The sequence below is a fragment of the Spea bombifrons genome, chromosome 4 (genome assembly GCF_027358695.1).
Source record: "Spea bombifrons isolate aSpeBom1 chromosome 4, aSpeBom1.2.pri, whole genome shotgun sequence".
In the NCBI taxonomy this organism is placed as follows: Eukaryota; Metazoa; Chordata; class Amphibia; order Anura; family Pelobatidae; genus Spea; species Spea bombifrons.
Genome location: NC_071090.1, coordinates 75,703,016 through 75,716,892, shown reverse-complemented (window position 1 = coordinate 75,716,892; position 13,877 = coordinate 75,703,016). Strand labels below are relative to the sequence as shown.

Below are 13,877 nucleotides of genomic sequence, written 5' to 3'. Positions count from 1 at the left end.
CATGAGTAATGTAGTGTAATGTAGTGAGCGCCTGTTTTGTTGAATCCTTTTGGTTTTATATGAACCGAAGGATGGCAGCTCAGTTCTTAACCCTTTCAGGGTCGGCCTAAGGTCCAAGGATGAGATGTTGTCCCCCAAAAGCCACCCCATATCCATTATGTTATATCATGATTAATACATTTCCTCTCATTCTCTCTCACACGCTCATTCCCACACTATATCTGCCGACTGCTTCCGTGTCTCCTTTGCCGCAGCTGTTTCTTCTCTTGCTTCTTCTGTCTTCTTTCCTTGTTCACTTCTCCCGATGTCTTTTTTTTATCAAACCTGGCCGCATCCACTGATTAGTCATACTCTATTTACATAGCTTAGATAGACTAGAGGGCCACATCCTTTACGCATTATCCCGTTTTACTTCTGGTTTAAGGGTGTCAGTTTTTTCATTTTTTTTTTGTTCCCTATTCCCAGTGCACTTCATGAAAGTTTTTTCATTTATATTTCACTTCACATTTCATTTATTCTTTATAATCTATATATATTTCCATTTGTTTTTGGAAGAGGGAGAAACTTTGTTGTGCATGATCAAACAGCAGGGGAAGCATCAAAGATACCGGCAGGATGTACAGGTCCATCCCAAGTCACATATTGCCACATTTTTTTAGTCCAACCCTGCAGCCTGCTGATATGAGTTTGAGTATCATGTTCTATATTTAAGTTGTGGAAGACAGTTGGACGTGATATACTATAAACAATAAATAATAATACATTTGGGTTTTTCCTATAACTGAAGTAATTCAGGTGGCTACCAAAGCCTCCATCTGTATTTGTAAAACCTTAAAATATATAAACTTTGTTGTGGCATCAGTCAATTTCCATTATGTTTAAGAAATTAAAATGGGGCGTTTGGGTTAAATGGTTTGATATTAGAACTCTCTATTTTATGGCAAGTTATTTATTTAATTTGGGCAACCTCTGAAATCATATGAATTGTGATGAATTGGCATCACATGTCTGTATATGTGCAGCTGAAAGAAGAGTGGAAGATCTTTACTGCAAGATGCCTAAAAAAGGTATAAGTGATATAGAACAGCTGTAGCACACAGTACAAAACTATCTCCAGTTTTTAAAAAAATGCCTTCTCTATAGTGAGTGAAATCCAAAAATAGTCATTATCAGGGCAATCCATATTTCTAGTACCCTTCAAGGTTACCGCCAGTTCTCAACCAACTGTTCAATTCCCTCATTACACAGTGAACGGAAATATCACTTTGAGAACGTAACCACTGCTATAAGGTCTTCATTAATGAAATCAGCTGTAAGCAGAACTTTGAAATTTCTCTTTATTTAAATCACACACTTCATTTCCACATTTTTCTCACAAGATGTCAATAGGTTTAAGAGGAACTAGACACAGAGTTACAACATAATTAACCTAATGGCAGAATCCTTGAATTAATAACAAATGTGCCTCCAACCTGGATTCCCTGTCTCCTTTAAACTCCAGGAGTGCTATTCTAGTGCTCAAGCCAACGTTTCTCCTACAGTCAGACCAACACTCCTCCGTATCTTTCCTGGATTCCATTACGAAGACAGAGGTTGAGATGAAGACACAAAGGAATGATAATTTCATTAGTTAAGAAGTTATGAAATACACTTTTTTTTTTCTTAAATACCACATCCGAGAACCAAAATCATCAGTATTTACATTAGTGGTGAGGTGTCCATTCCATACTGCAGAGATGATGGTGTGGTGTGGCTCTCAACACTAGCCAGAAAAAGGCGCAGTTCTTCATGATTACAGATTACCTTTGGTGTTTTACTGCATTTCTCACTCATAATCTACCTTGTAAAAATATGGTTGCACGCTGTCAAGAGAATACCCCTACAGCGGTAATACTGTAAAACTGCAGACTCAGACTGCAGAGAGCAATACTCCAGCTGTTTCTGTCTCTCACTGGAGATCCTACTTTGCCAATTTATTTTAACACACCACTACTGTAAACATCTGCAGCAGGTAGCACCTAATTATATTCTTACTTCAACAACTGGTGTCCAGTTCTTTTCATCTTTGAGGAGGGGATCATGATCTTTTGTCCCCATTAAGCTGCCTATAATATACATTTAAGTTCCACTGTTTCATACAAAACCACGTATTAAATGATACAGCCAGTTCTAAGTTGGTCCTTTAACAGAAAAGTTAACATATATTAAACATTATAATATCCAGAGAGGGTAAAAACAATATACAGTAACATTTAGCATGATCCCAGCACCCCTGTTATAATGCTATATAATGCGATTACATTCTGTACAATTCCTAGATTTTTGTTAGTAGGAAACTTTCATTCAAACACTACACCAACTAACTTTCTTTTGCTCAGTCAATACTTTTTCAAATACCCTTATTTAAAAGAAAACAGAAAATGTTGGCTTTTATTGGAGTGTAGAAAACAGGCATCACCCCTGTGCTAGCGTGGAATGTTTGTCTTTAGAGCCAAGAACTTCTACATGTATAAAAGCCGGTGCAAAAATATGTTGTATAAATATTTTGCCAACGTTTCATGTAATAGACCCAATACAACCTGAATGGCTGAATTTCACAACAGGAGGATTTTGCACTCGTAATGCTCATTTTAAAACACACATCTAGAGGAGAACAACCCCATGATGTCTGACCCCCAAACATGGATCTGAAGAGACTATAGTAGCCTATTGCTAGAGAATAACTAGGGGGTTAATTGGCAGCAGGACACTTTCAGGAGGGGAAACGAGTGCATAATCTGGATAATAACCTGTCCAAAAGATGTTTTGACTGTGTCGCAAATTCCTGACTCTCTATGCCCACTCTGAATTGGAAACAACCAGACATTAGCTGTTACTAAACTGCCTTTTAGTACAACTCTACAATTAAATAATGGCTGTAAAACATAGCAGCTGAAGGGCAGAATACATTGGTTTGAGGGCACAAAATGATGGCAGAACCTGCACAGAGCTATTATAATTTAACCAGGGTGTGGCTTCTCTCTGGACAACAACATACACACCACAATCATAATGCACCATATCAAAGAGAAAAAAAAGATGTAAGATTTGATGAGACAACTGAACTACTAGAGGACAGGGTACTTTCAGACCCACGGGACTGTACTTCCTAAAGCCTGTTGACCTCTTCACATTTGGTTGGTATAACCGTAGTTTGGTGTGGCTGAGTACTGAGGTTCATTCTGTGTCATTGCACCTTGCGCAGCTCCAAGGGCCGCCTGCTGGGCTGCGTTCTGCACATGAGGATTCTTCCACGCACCTGTAGTCCACTCCTCTTGTGCTTTGCTCAGACTGCCCCCTGAGCCGCGGTAAAATTTATGTACCTGTCAGGAAACATTTGTGAGCATTCATTTTAAATACATATTCTTCGTGTATCGAACCATTCAGTCCAAAACCAGCTATTCCTACACGCAGATTGACAATATTTTGTCTCTCTTGTGTAAGTCATGTCAAAAGCATAAGGAAGATAAATGCTCCGTTCCCCCATTCTGTGGAAAATCCATGCCGGCTTTTCCAGGCTAGAAGTCTGCAGGATCCGGTCCAGGATTCCTATGGAGCCGGCATCAGGCACAGGTGCTGGACATTAAAAACCCCTGGAGCCTGATAATCAGAGAGACTGTTGGGGGAAGAGGAAGCTTTCCCTGTGCTCCCAGGGCAAGGAGAGGCCCTGAAGAAGACCATCCCTGAGCCAAGTGAGGCAATACCTGCCTAGACCTTTTGTGTGCTGTCTGGGGGAGGTTTACCAGAGCCTGGCATAGCTGGGCCTGGCTGGGAGGTTGAGGTAGTGGGTAATTAGGCTGGGCAGTCTGGACCAGCATAGTTTAGGTAGAGAGGGCTCCAATTGGGAGCTGGGTTTTCTTTTTATGATTTGGTTTTGGGGTTTAACCCCTTCGTTCCCCTATAGACGTACCGGGACGTCCAAAAAACGCCCACAAAGAAACCCCTATGGACGTCCCGGTACGTCCAGCCCTTCGTGCAGCGTCAGGGACACATCCCTGCCGCTGCACGGGAGACCAGGCTGTCGTTTGACAGCCTGGACTCCCCACTGACAGCAGAAGCCGGCTTTGCCGGCTTTCTGCTGTCCGATCGCCTGTAACAGCTTCCGGCATGAAAGCCGGTAAGCTGTTACACTGTAAACTGCCCGATCGCGCGATCGCGCAGTTGCAAACGCGCGATCGGGCATTCCCTTCCGGGTTGCGTCACTGCTGACATAACCCGGAAGGTCATTGGAGGACAGGATATCCCCTGTGGGGATATCCTGCCCTCCGATGAGGCACAGAGACGCTGCGATCTCTATGCAGGTCTGTGGGGACCTGCATAGAGATCACAGTGTGATCGGTGCAGGGGGATCGCGGGGAGGGGAGTGGGAAACCATCTCTCTCACTCCCCCTCCCGTCCAGTAACAGAAAAGCTGGAAAAAAAAAGTTAATTAATTTAAAAAATAATATTAAAAATATCATTAAAATAATAATATAAATAATACACAAAAAAATTATAATGTGAGCTGTGATGTCATTGTGACATCACTGGCATGTTCAGGAGGTCCCTAGGAGGACCTCTTACCATTACTGTGTAAAAAAAAAATATATAAAAAATACAAAAAAATGAAAAAAATATTAAAATAAAAAAAATTAATAAAAAATATATAAAAAAAGATAATAAAAAAATTCTTAAAAAAACCTTACATCCCATAGCCCTAGCATAACATCTACCCAGTGTAACCCTCCTGCCCCCGTTCACAACCCCCAAACCCGTTAAGCCATAGGCATAAAAATTATACAAAATTGTACACCTTATAGTATGCTCCCTGGTGCTGGGAAAGTCTGGAAAATCTATATAAATTAGGTATTTCTGAAATCAGGACACCTGAATTAATAAAATTGGAGCGGATTTTCCATCACTTTACCTAATTTTGTGAGGATTCAGAGGGAAAATGTAAAAAAAAATTAGTTTATTTTTCTAATCTTCGCTAGTTTTTACTAAATTTCTCATTCTAAATTTTCAGCTAATCATCCAACTATGGTATCAAACGAAAGCTCTATCTCTCCTTGAAAAAACAATATATAGTTTACATGGGTACACTATTCACAGGAACAGAGAATAATCGCTAAACCGACATACCCCAAAAGTGGCAAAATTGCTCTGGGCTTTGAGGTACCAAAACCACCTGGGATTGAAGGGGTTAAGCAATTAAAAATAAAGCGCTGTTTTGTTACAAGCTGGTGTTCCCGACTCTGATTGCCCTAGAGGACTGTGCTTAGGACCACTAAAAGTGACACGTATGGCCCTCATGCAACAGGGTTTGTCACAGTACCTTGAATGCAAAGTTGGTAAAGTAAATGTATTATGCATATATGGTATGCATTGTATGGGGGCAAAGTGCTAGACAAACAAATTAAAAGAAATATTTTTTTATGCCATCGTGAAACAGCTGTAAATGCCTAACGCTTACTTACTGATAAATGTATTTCAAATACTTATCCATGCATCTAATTTATTTAAATCTCACTACACATTACTAGTTCTATGTTACGCAATCAATAACTCCCACTAACAAAACATATTCCAACTTTCCACTACGTTACCTTTGTCAAGGCTACAAAGCATAACACAGCCATTGCTGTGAACATGATGGTGGGGATCAGCATCACCACTGCGGATCCTACATTTGTACCGAAGAAGCTGATTGTTGCAATCCATCCGCTGAGGTACAAGAGAAACAAAGTGTGGGCAAGGAAGAGAGAGGGAAGAAGAATCAGTATAAATAATGCTGTTTATATATACATTAAATATTTATATATATATATATATATATATATATATATATATATATATGTGTTCGTACACATACAACAGCATGGTGCATTAAAGATTTGGGAGCCAAGAACACTCATTTCCCAGCGCTGTTTTAGCTGACAGAATGCTCCTCTACCTTCCCCTTGTATTGTTTATCTCATGCCTCCAATACCAAATAGTAAGTGTAAAGAGTTAAACAATTTTAAAAGGATAACCATATACAGTGGCAAGAAAAAGTAAGTGAACAATTTGAACCATTAGAATTTATGTATAGACGTGTCTTAAAATATGATATGATTTTAATCTATGTTAGAATAATGAACAAACGCAGTTTGCATATGTGATAGGATATTGGTTTTGCCAATGTAATACCATTAATATCCCTAACACTACAAAGTAATCTCAATGAGTTTACATATTGATCACTCCACAGTTAGACAAATTGTTTATAAATGGATACTACTACTGTGGCTACCCTCACAAAAGTAGGCATCCAGCCAAGATGACTCCAAGGGCACAACACAGAATGCTCAATGAGGTAAAAAAAGAACCCTTGTGTAGCAGCTAAAGGCTTGAAGGAATCATTGGAACTGGTTAACATCTCTGTTCATGAGTCTACCATACACAAAACATTGAACAAGCATAGTGTCCATGGCAGGACACTGCAGAGAAAGCCGCTGTTCTCCAATTTAACATCGCTGTTCACTTGAAGTACGCCAAAGAGCATCTTGGCACTCCACAAAACTACTGGGAAAAATTTTTTATGGGCTGATGAAACTGAGGTTGATTCAGGATAAACACAGTGCTACATATGGCATCAGTAGGGCACAGCATATCCACATGAAAATATCATCCCAATGGTGAAGTATGGTGCAAGAAGGATCATGATTCAGGGTTGCTTTGCGGCCTCTGTGCCTGAACAGCTTGCCATCAATTTGACTCCTCAGTGTATCTTAAATTCTACACAGGTGTGCACAGATCAGAGATTAAACAGAAGCCAAGACATGCAAGAAAAACAAGTTCATAGGGCACTTATTTTATGTAACTTCCTGCTATGAGTAAGGTTATTTAAACAGTTTAAATAAAAATGAATGGCGTCAGAGAAAAAGCTCAAAAACAGAATTCACAAAATCTAAAGTAGAAAAGAACGTAACATGTTATAGTCTCAATTTTCAAAATTTGGAAGCGGTACACCCAACAACTCTTACATAGATGGAAAATGGGTTCTAACAGAAAGCCATATTCAACAAATTTGAAATAAAACCAGATGAGCCTACAGATATCTCAACTCTCAAGCCATTGATTACACATTGTTTTGTTATAAAACTAGTTTTGCATTTAATATGATTATGCTGCAGTGAGGAGTAATAGTTTACTCCAGTTACCATGCAGTAAGGAACATAACAGAAGACACATACTCACCAGACTCCCCATCCCGGGATGCCAACTGCTTGGATTACACTGATCACCAGCTGAATCCAGAATATGAAGAAGAACGCCATGAAGTTAAAGGAGCTGTCCGTCCTGTCAGATCAGAATGCTACATGTCACAGAGATCTATCTTATTCTCTAGGCAACATTTACATAAAACATTAAACTGAAATGCTAGACCCCCCCATCAGCATTTTATTTTGTCTAAAACAGTGAAAATCTACTTTTAGATCAACCGGACTGATATCCTCTAAATCTGCACTGTGGAATTTAATATGCCAGGTCGCAAAGCATGTACTGCCAAAGGGAAATAACTATCCGTATAAAAAGAAATACTATAAAACCGGTTGATCCAGTTCGTTATCATGAACTGAGAGTCTCAGTTGGTCCAATAAAGACCATCTTATTAATTGAGGATAAACAGAGATCTTGTTGAGTGATACTACAAGTTCAATTACTGAGTCTTGTTGCAGTCACGTTAATGTATAAATAGCTGATTTTTTTCAGTTGCCATTTTAGTCATTAACAGATCCCCAAAAGGATTCTACGAATTATGCAGTGGTTATTCTCATACAAAGAACGGTAAAGATGTTAATATGGTCACAAATGAGAGCAATCATTTTGTTACCTTGTTTCTCTATAATTTAAATGAAATGTTTCCTAGTTGACATGAGAATAGCAAACAGATGTGAATATAAGGGAGTGATAAGAAAGATAAGAAATTAAGGAGAAAGGGAAATAAAGGCTATAGAGCTAAAAAAAAAAAAAAAGAGTGCAGAAAAGGACAGAGTATGTGAATTAGATAGACAGATACTTACTTGAAAGCTTTGTAAATAGGTCTGAACCAGCACACATAGGAGCAGGGAGTAAAGAGGATGAGCCACAGGAACGCAAGGCCGAAATTAACAGCTCCACCTCCTCCAATTAGCCACGCCAGGCAGCCAATCAGATTCACCGCAAGCGTGATGCTGTTCACTGCACGCACACACGGGGACACGCAGAGGCACACGCATGCAGCAAGGAGAAGAGAGCCAAAGATGAGTGAGGTTGGGGACAGGCCCAAGGAACAGGGATATATACTCCCCTTTCCTGTATCTCTTTCTAAGGTCTGAAGCTACCAATACACTGAGAACACAGTTATCATAAAATGGGCCTCTCAGCTTCCAATGCAAAGTAAGGAAAATGGTATAAATATGAAATGCTGAACATCCTGAGACCATGAAGAAAAAACAGATTCATGTAGTTAATCGTATACATTATTAGTAAATGACCTCTTAGATCTTTTGTTTCTCACAGTCCTAAGGGAGAGTGAAGGAGAAAGGAGAAATCAGAGCAGAGACCTCTGTAACTCACTCCTAGAAATAATAGATTGCATCACTATGAGTACTTACACACACCCCAAACTTTCTTGAGTTCTTTACTGGGTTTGTCTGTACTACTTCCATTGAAAGTCTATTCTAGGTAACTACTAACTTTAATGTATGCCATCCCTCAAGTTCTGATGCTTATCTACGATGTACTTAATAAGCCCCTTTCCTAGTAAACTTTGTTCTCATCCCTACATGGCTGGAGACACCAAGAAGCCATGCATAGTTCAGTTTGCAGTTTAAATATGCCAACTTTTTCATCTTTATTAGTCTGGAACTCTGAGCCTCTGATTTCTTTACAATGCAGGGCTTGTTTAAAAAATAAATAAAAAGTGCTGTTTACCCAAGAATGTGGCTGTTATAAACAAAAGTCTTTCCATGAAAGAAGTGTAGCTAAAATATCAAGGGTTAATGTAATATTGCTTTTAAATCCTTAAAAGGAAATTGACCACATGCATGTGAAAAAAGGATTTTAAAAAAAGTAAGTGAAAGGGTCAATGGTGTATAATGATATATGAGATGGGAAGAGGGGGTGGAAAAGCAGCTGCCAGGATGTAAAACAAAAATCACGCCCCAGTGGAATGTCAGTTACGATGCAGCAGAGAAGAAATAGGATGGCAATGGAAAGGTAAATAGAAAAAACAAGGGAGGGAGACAAATGTGCTGAACGCAAACCAACAACTTAAAGACATGGAAAATAAACCAGAAGGCAAAGGCAGAAATGACGGCTAATGGAGCTAAGCAAAAATCCAAAGAAGGAATGGTATGAAAGCGTACTGTAAATAGAAAAGAAATGGGGACATGGAGAAGATTCATAAAAAAACCAAATGGTCAACAAAATAGAAAATATGAAATACGATAAGGGAAATGAAGAACATGCAGGAGTAAGGGTCCAAAAAGTGAAGCCACAATTAAAAATGTTTTCAAATCCAGTTACACTTGTAAGAAAATGAGCGTTTCCAAAAACGAATGCCCCTATGAAATCACTCTCCTAATCCTCAGGCGGCATGTCCTGGCATCTGTTTTATTGTAGTTGCCAATCCTGTATTTCCAGGTTGTGGATGAACAGATTTCTGCCTAACGCTGACAATTTAAGACCTATACTTACGCATCCATAGATAGTAGAGGCGTTTGGTCAAAGGTCGGTGCCCATCTGGAATATCCGTCTCAAAGTCTTGGTAGAAGCATGGTTTGAGTGGTATGAAGCGAGGCAGAGGGGGGAAGTTATTCTGTTTCTCTGCACAAAGAGCAAAACAGATTTGAAACATACACCAGTTTTTGGGAGGGATACAGAGCTCAACATGGCAGCGAGTAACTAAGATATAAGAAACCCCTTGAAGCTCCCGTGTGAAAAAGAAATGGAGTAGGCTGGCAGTGGACACCAGCAAGTAGGGGATGTGTTTAGCCAAGTTCTCACTAGTTTTGTGTTTCTGCTTAAAAGAAAACATAAACAATACCAGTGTTTTGAAACTAAAAAGTATGCAATGGCAATGGTAAGTATTATTGCATAACCATGAAATATTTATCTTCCCTGTCCATGAAAAGCTGTAAAAGGGAAAAAAATATCAAATATGTGATTGAGGCAACACTAGCTGTAGTAATCATGGCTCACCTGACATGGTCACTGGAGATTCCAAGAAAGGCTCAAGATGTAAATGTTTCTGTGTCTCAATATCCTTTAAAAAAAAAAAAAAAAAAGATTAACTTATTATGGCATAGTTACATATTAACACAATAAAACAATGGCGTTCAACTCCACTGTGCCACAAATTCCAATTTTAACATTTCCACAACTAACATATACTGGAACACATAATAATTTAGGCCTAAGGCACCGCCTAGGGCATAAGGGGTCTCATAGACAACACGCTCTACGGCATGATGCCACGCAAACACAACAAGGTGCTGCACAGACCTCCCTCTTGAACATATGGTAGAGAGCCCCCCTTTATTAGGCTGTGTATGGAGACAAGGTGGTTAAACTACATAAATTACTTGAAAGCCTTATTTTCATCTATTTAAATATACATCACAGTAAAAGAGGAAAAAATACCAGCATTCAATACTACACCTTTACAGATAAATTAAATAATTGCCAGGCTCTGGCACTGGCCAAAGCAGAAAAAGTTCACCTTTTATACCTAGAACCTCATATGAGGTTGAATAAGAACACTGCATTCATATCAGAATATGATGCAGATTAAATATTTTTAAGCAGATACAACGAAACGTGAGTTCTTATTAGTTCCTCCTCCCATTAACTCATAAAAAAAAGAATGAACAGGGAAGGGAAAGCGTAACACCCTGTGCAAATGTTTGGACAATTTTCCTTACATATGGCCTCAACAGTTGGTCCCCCTTTGATGGTGGTCTCTGAGCAAATGTCCATACTGCCCACTGAATAACGGGCCAATGTGCTGGTTAACAACACTACCGCTAACAAGAGTCTGTATACTGAATAGCAAATTGTAAGGTAGCATTCTGCATCAGTGTTCACTGACCATGTAATGTGTAAAGATCTTAAACAGAGCTGCATGTGGTGGCCCATGGGCTGCACCCAGCCTGCCATGCGCTTGTTTGTGGCACGAGGCACCCAGCAGCAGGGAGAGTCTGGCCTGGGGTGGGCAGGAGGACAGTACGGTCACGTAACACAATGTAAGGAAAGGCTGTGAAGATGTGAAGGTTAGAGTGAGTGTGTATATGGAAATGTGTGATTTTATGCATTGTTTAATTACATTTCTATACTAATTTTGTGAATTTATATCACCTTACTATCATACTATAAATAGCTTCTTGATCCAAGGAGAGATCTGACTGCCATTATGGGGTCAAGAAGGATTTTTTATCCCTAGTTTGTTGCAAAAAAAATTTTGATCAACAGTAATTAACAGTTGTGGGAAAGGCTGAACTTGATGGGTGTCTTTTTTCAGCCTATGTAACGATAATGTGTTTTGCCTGCCCTACTTCCACTGAAAGGCTCTTCTACATATCCACTACCTTTTACTGTGTCTTCCTGAACTACTAGTAACACGCATGCACGAATACTCGTGTTGGTATTCACGGGTCTGGTTCCATCCAACAAAATCTGGCCAGCCATGCCAACTAAGTTGGACTACACTGATCTAATTCAACAATATACAACGCTAGCATCGGGTCCTGCTCCGGCTGGGAAGTAATGCTCCGCACACGGGGTTAAAAGGAAGAACAGTAGCAGATAACACTGTTTCGGTGTATTTCTCAATCAGATAACTGAAATGCTCTTTTTATTATAAAAGGTTTCTATCACACCAGGCCATGAAGGTCACATACTGTACTGTGTGTTTCTCGCTGTTTTTTCCCCATTTTTTGCCTTGTTATGAGAACGGTGACCTTGATGACAGATCCTTCATATCTCAAATAATCAGATGACTCAATATATCGCTTGTACGTGTCAGAGCATTATCATGACAAATATCGGTAACGGAGATCCCATCATAACGCTCTGCTATTTATATCGTGAGAAGACACAGCACCAGCACAGGCTGAAATAGACTGCATTCTGGTCATCACATCATCGGCTGCCACATCATCACAATACATAACAAAATGACATACGGTGCCCTTATACAGTATACAGCATTCCGCACATCGTGACAGAATCCCCCACCCACACAGCACGGAAACCTCAGGCTATAATACGAACAGCTAGCAGTAAATAGCTTCTCACGGCAATAACCCAATTATTATATATCCCCTCCACCGCCTTTCAACTCAAAAGCACACATCTTTCTGAAAGCATATATCACATGACGCCATACCGGTGACGTCTTTATCGGTGTCCCGAAGAACCTCTCCCTCTCGCTACGACTATCGTCTCTGCTCCTGGACCTCTACCGGATCTAACCTCGCGAGGATAAGGAGGAGGACGGCGTTATGTCACATTGTGCTTTGTGAAATTATCAATAAAGTTGGCCTTAAAAAAAAATGTAGAAGCGTATCTGTATGTGAGTGTCATGTGATGAAATGCTTGTTATTTTTGAAAATACATATTTAAACCTCAAATTAAAAAGTAAAAGTGAAATAAATGTATTCACGTATATTTCACCATTTTAAGAAATAATTTATACATTGATTTGATCATAGAGACAGCTTGAAAAGTCTGTGATGGTCTGTATTTGACGAAAACATAGTATGAGAAACGCTTATACGCCCAGATTTAATGCCACCCCCCAATACAATCTATTTTAAAAGCCACAATGCTGCATCTAATGAGATGACCTATATGCTGAAATTACTGTAATTTGCTAGAGATACTGGCGGCGGCAAAATAGTTAAAGGTTACTAAAATTGTCTCGCACGCAGTCAAATACCACACGGGGACAAACGTAAAAAGGTGTTTCAGTCTCTAGTGTTTAGAACTATTTACTGCTCTCGAATGCAACCATCGCTGAGCATTCTTGGGCGCTTTGTGATTGGGTATTGCTGTGACCAATCGTTGGCTCATTCTTTCAGATGAGGGTTTACAGTGTTCTAGCGTCTATATGTTCTCGTTCCTGGCATACATGTCCCATATTTCCTCGGTGGATTATTTTATTTTGTATTGGGTGACGTAGAACACAACCGCCTAGGTGTGTGCATGACTGTAATTAAATAGGAGGCTACCTATATTAAAGTGCACCATGAGAATTACACATCCAAAACGTTTTGTAATCAAAAACTAAATACATAACTGAAATACACTGCATACCCGTCTGTTCGCAGAATCATTGACATGTATGTATATATATATATATATATATATATATATATATATATATATATTTACACATTCACATATGCTACCTGGCACTTATAGATGCAAATGTTCTATCCCTGGTGTCTGATGATTGAGGGTTACAGCTAGAATAGTGTTGGATAAAGTTTTGTTAACTAAGACCCCATTGAATATATGATAATTTATATTGGTTACAACTGCTGCTAAAATCTTGTGTCCTAAAACATGCATGCATCATAGTTATACAATTAAAAGCACCAACTGTTAAAGTACGTTACACTGTTAGGTTAATGGCATGAACGCTATTGCGCAATGCAGCAGAACCCTTGGGGTTGGCAGATCAAAGTGTGCAGATCACTCTGGTTTTTAAGGGCCTTCCACCACACATTGTGCTTCAATTTGACTTTTGTGTGTGTTTGTACATCCTATCACACAACCAAAGGCCACAAGCAACTCAAATGATCCGCACTTTGCACAGCTTTTTGTTATAT

General features: G+C 39.4%; 1 protein-coding gene across 1 annotated transcript; it reads right to left on the bottom strand.

Moving 5' to 3' along the window:
- Positions 1–2,803: 2,803 nt before the first annotated feature.
- Positions 2,804–10,304, bottom strand: SCAMP5 (secretory carrier membrane protein 5). The gene is made up of 6 exons (XM_053464763.1): positions 10,246–10,304; positions 9,742–9,870; positions 8,085–8,241; positions 7,258–7,359; positions 5,625–5,742; positions 2,804–3,362 (listed from the first exon to the last, which is right to left on the bottom strand). Exons 1-6 carry the CDS (start codon positions 10,250–10,252, stop codon positions 3,168–3,170), a joined length of 708 nt encoding a protein of 235 aa, XP_053320738.1. The 5' UTR covers positions 10,253–10,304; the 3' UTR covers positions 2,804–3,167.
- Between the last annotated feature and the right edge of the window lie 3,573 nt (positions 10,305–13,877).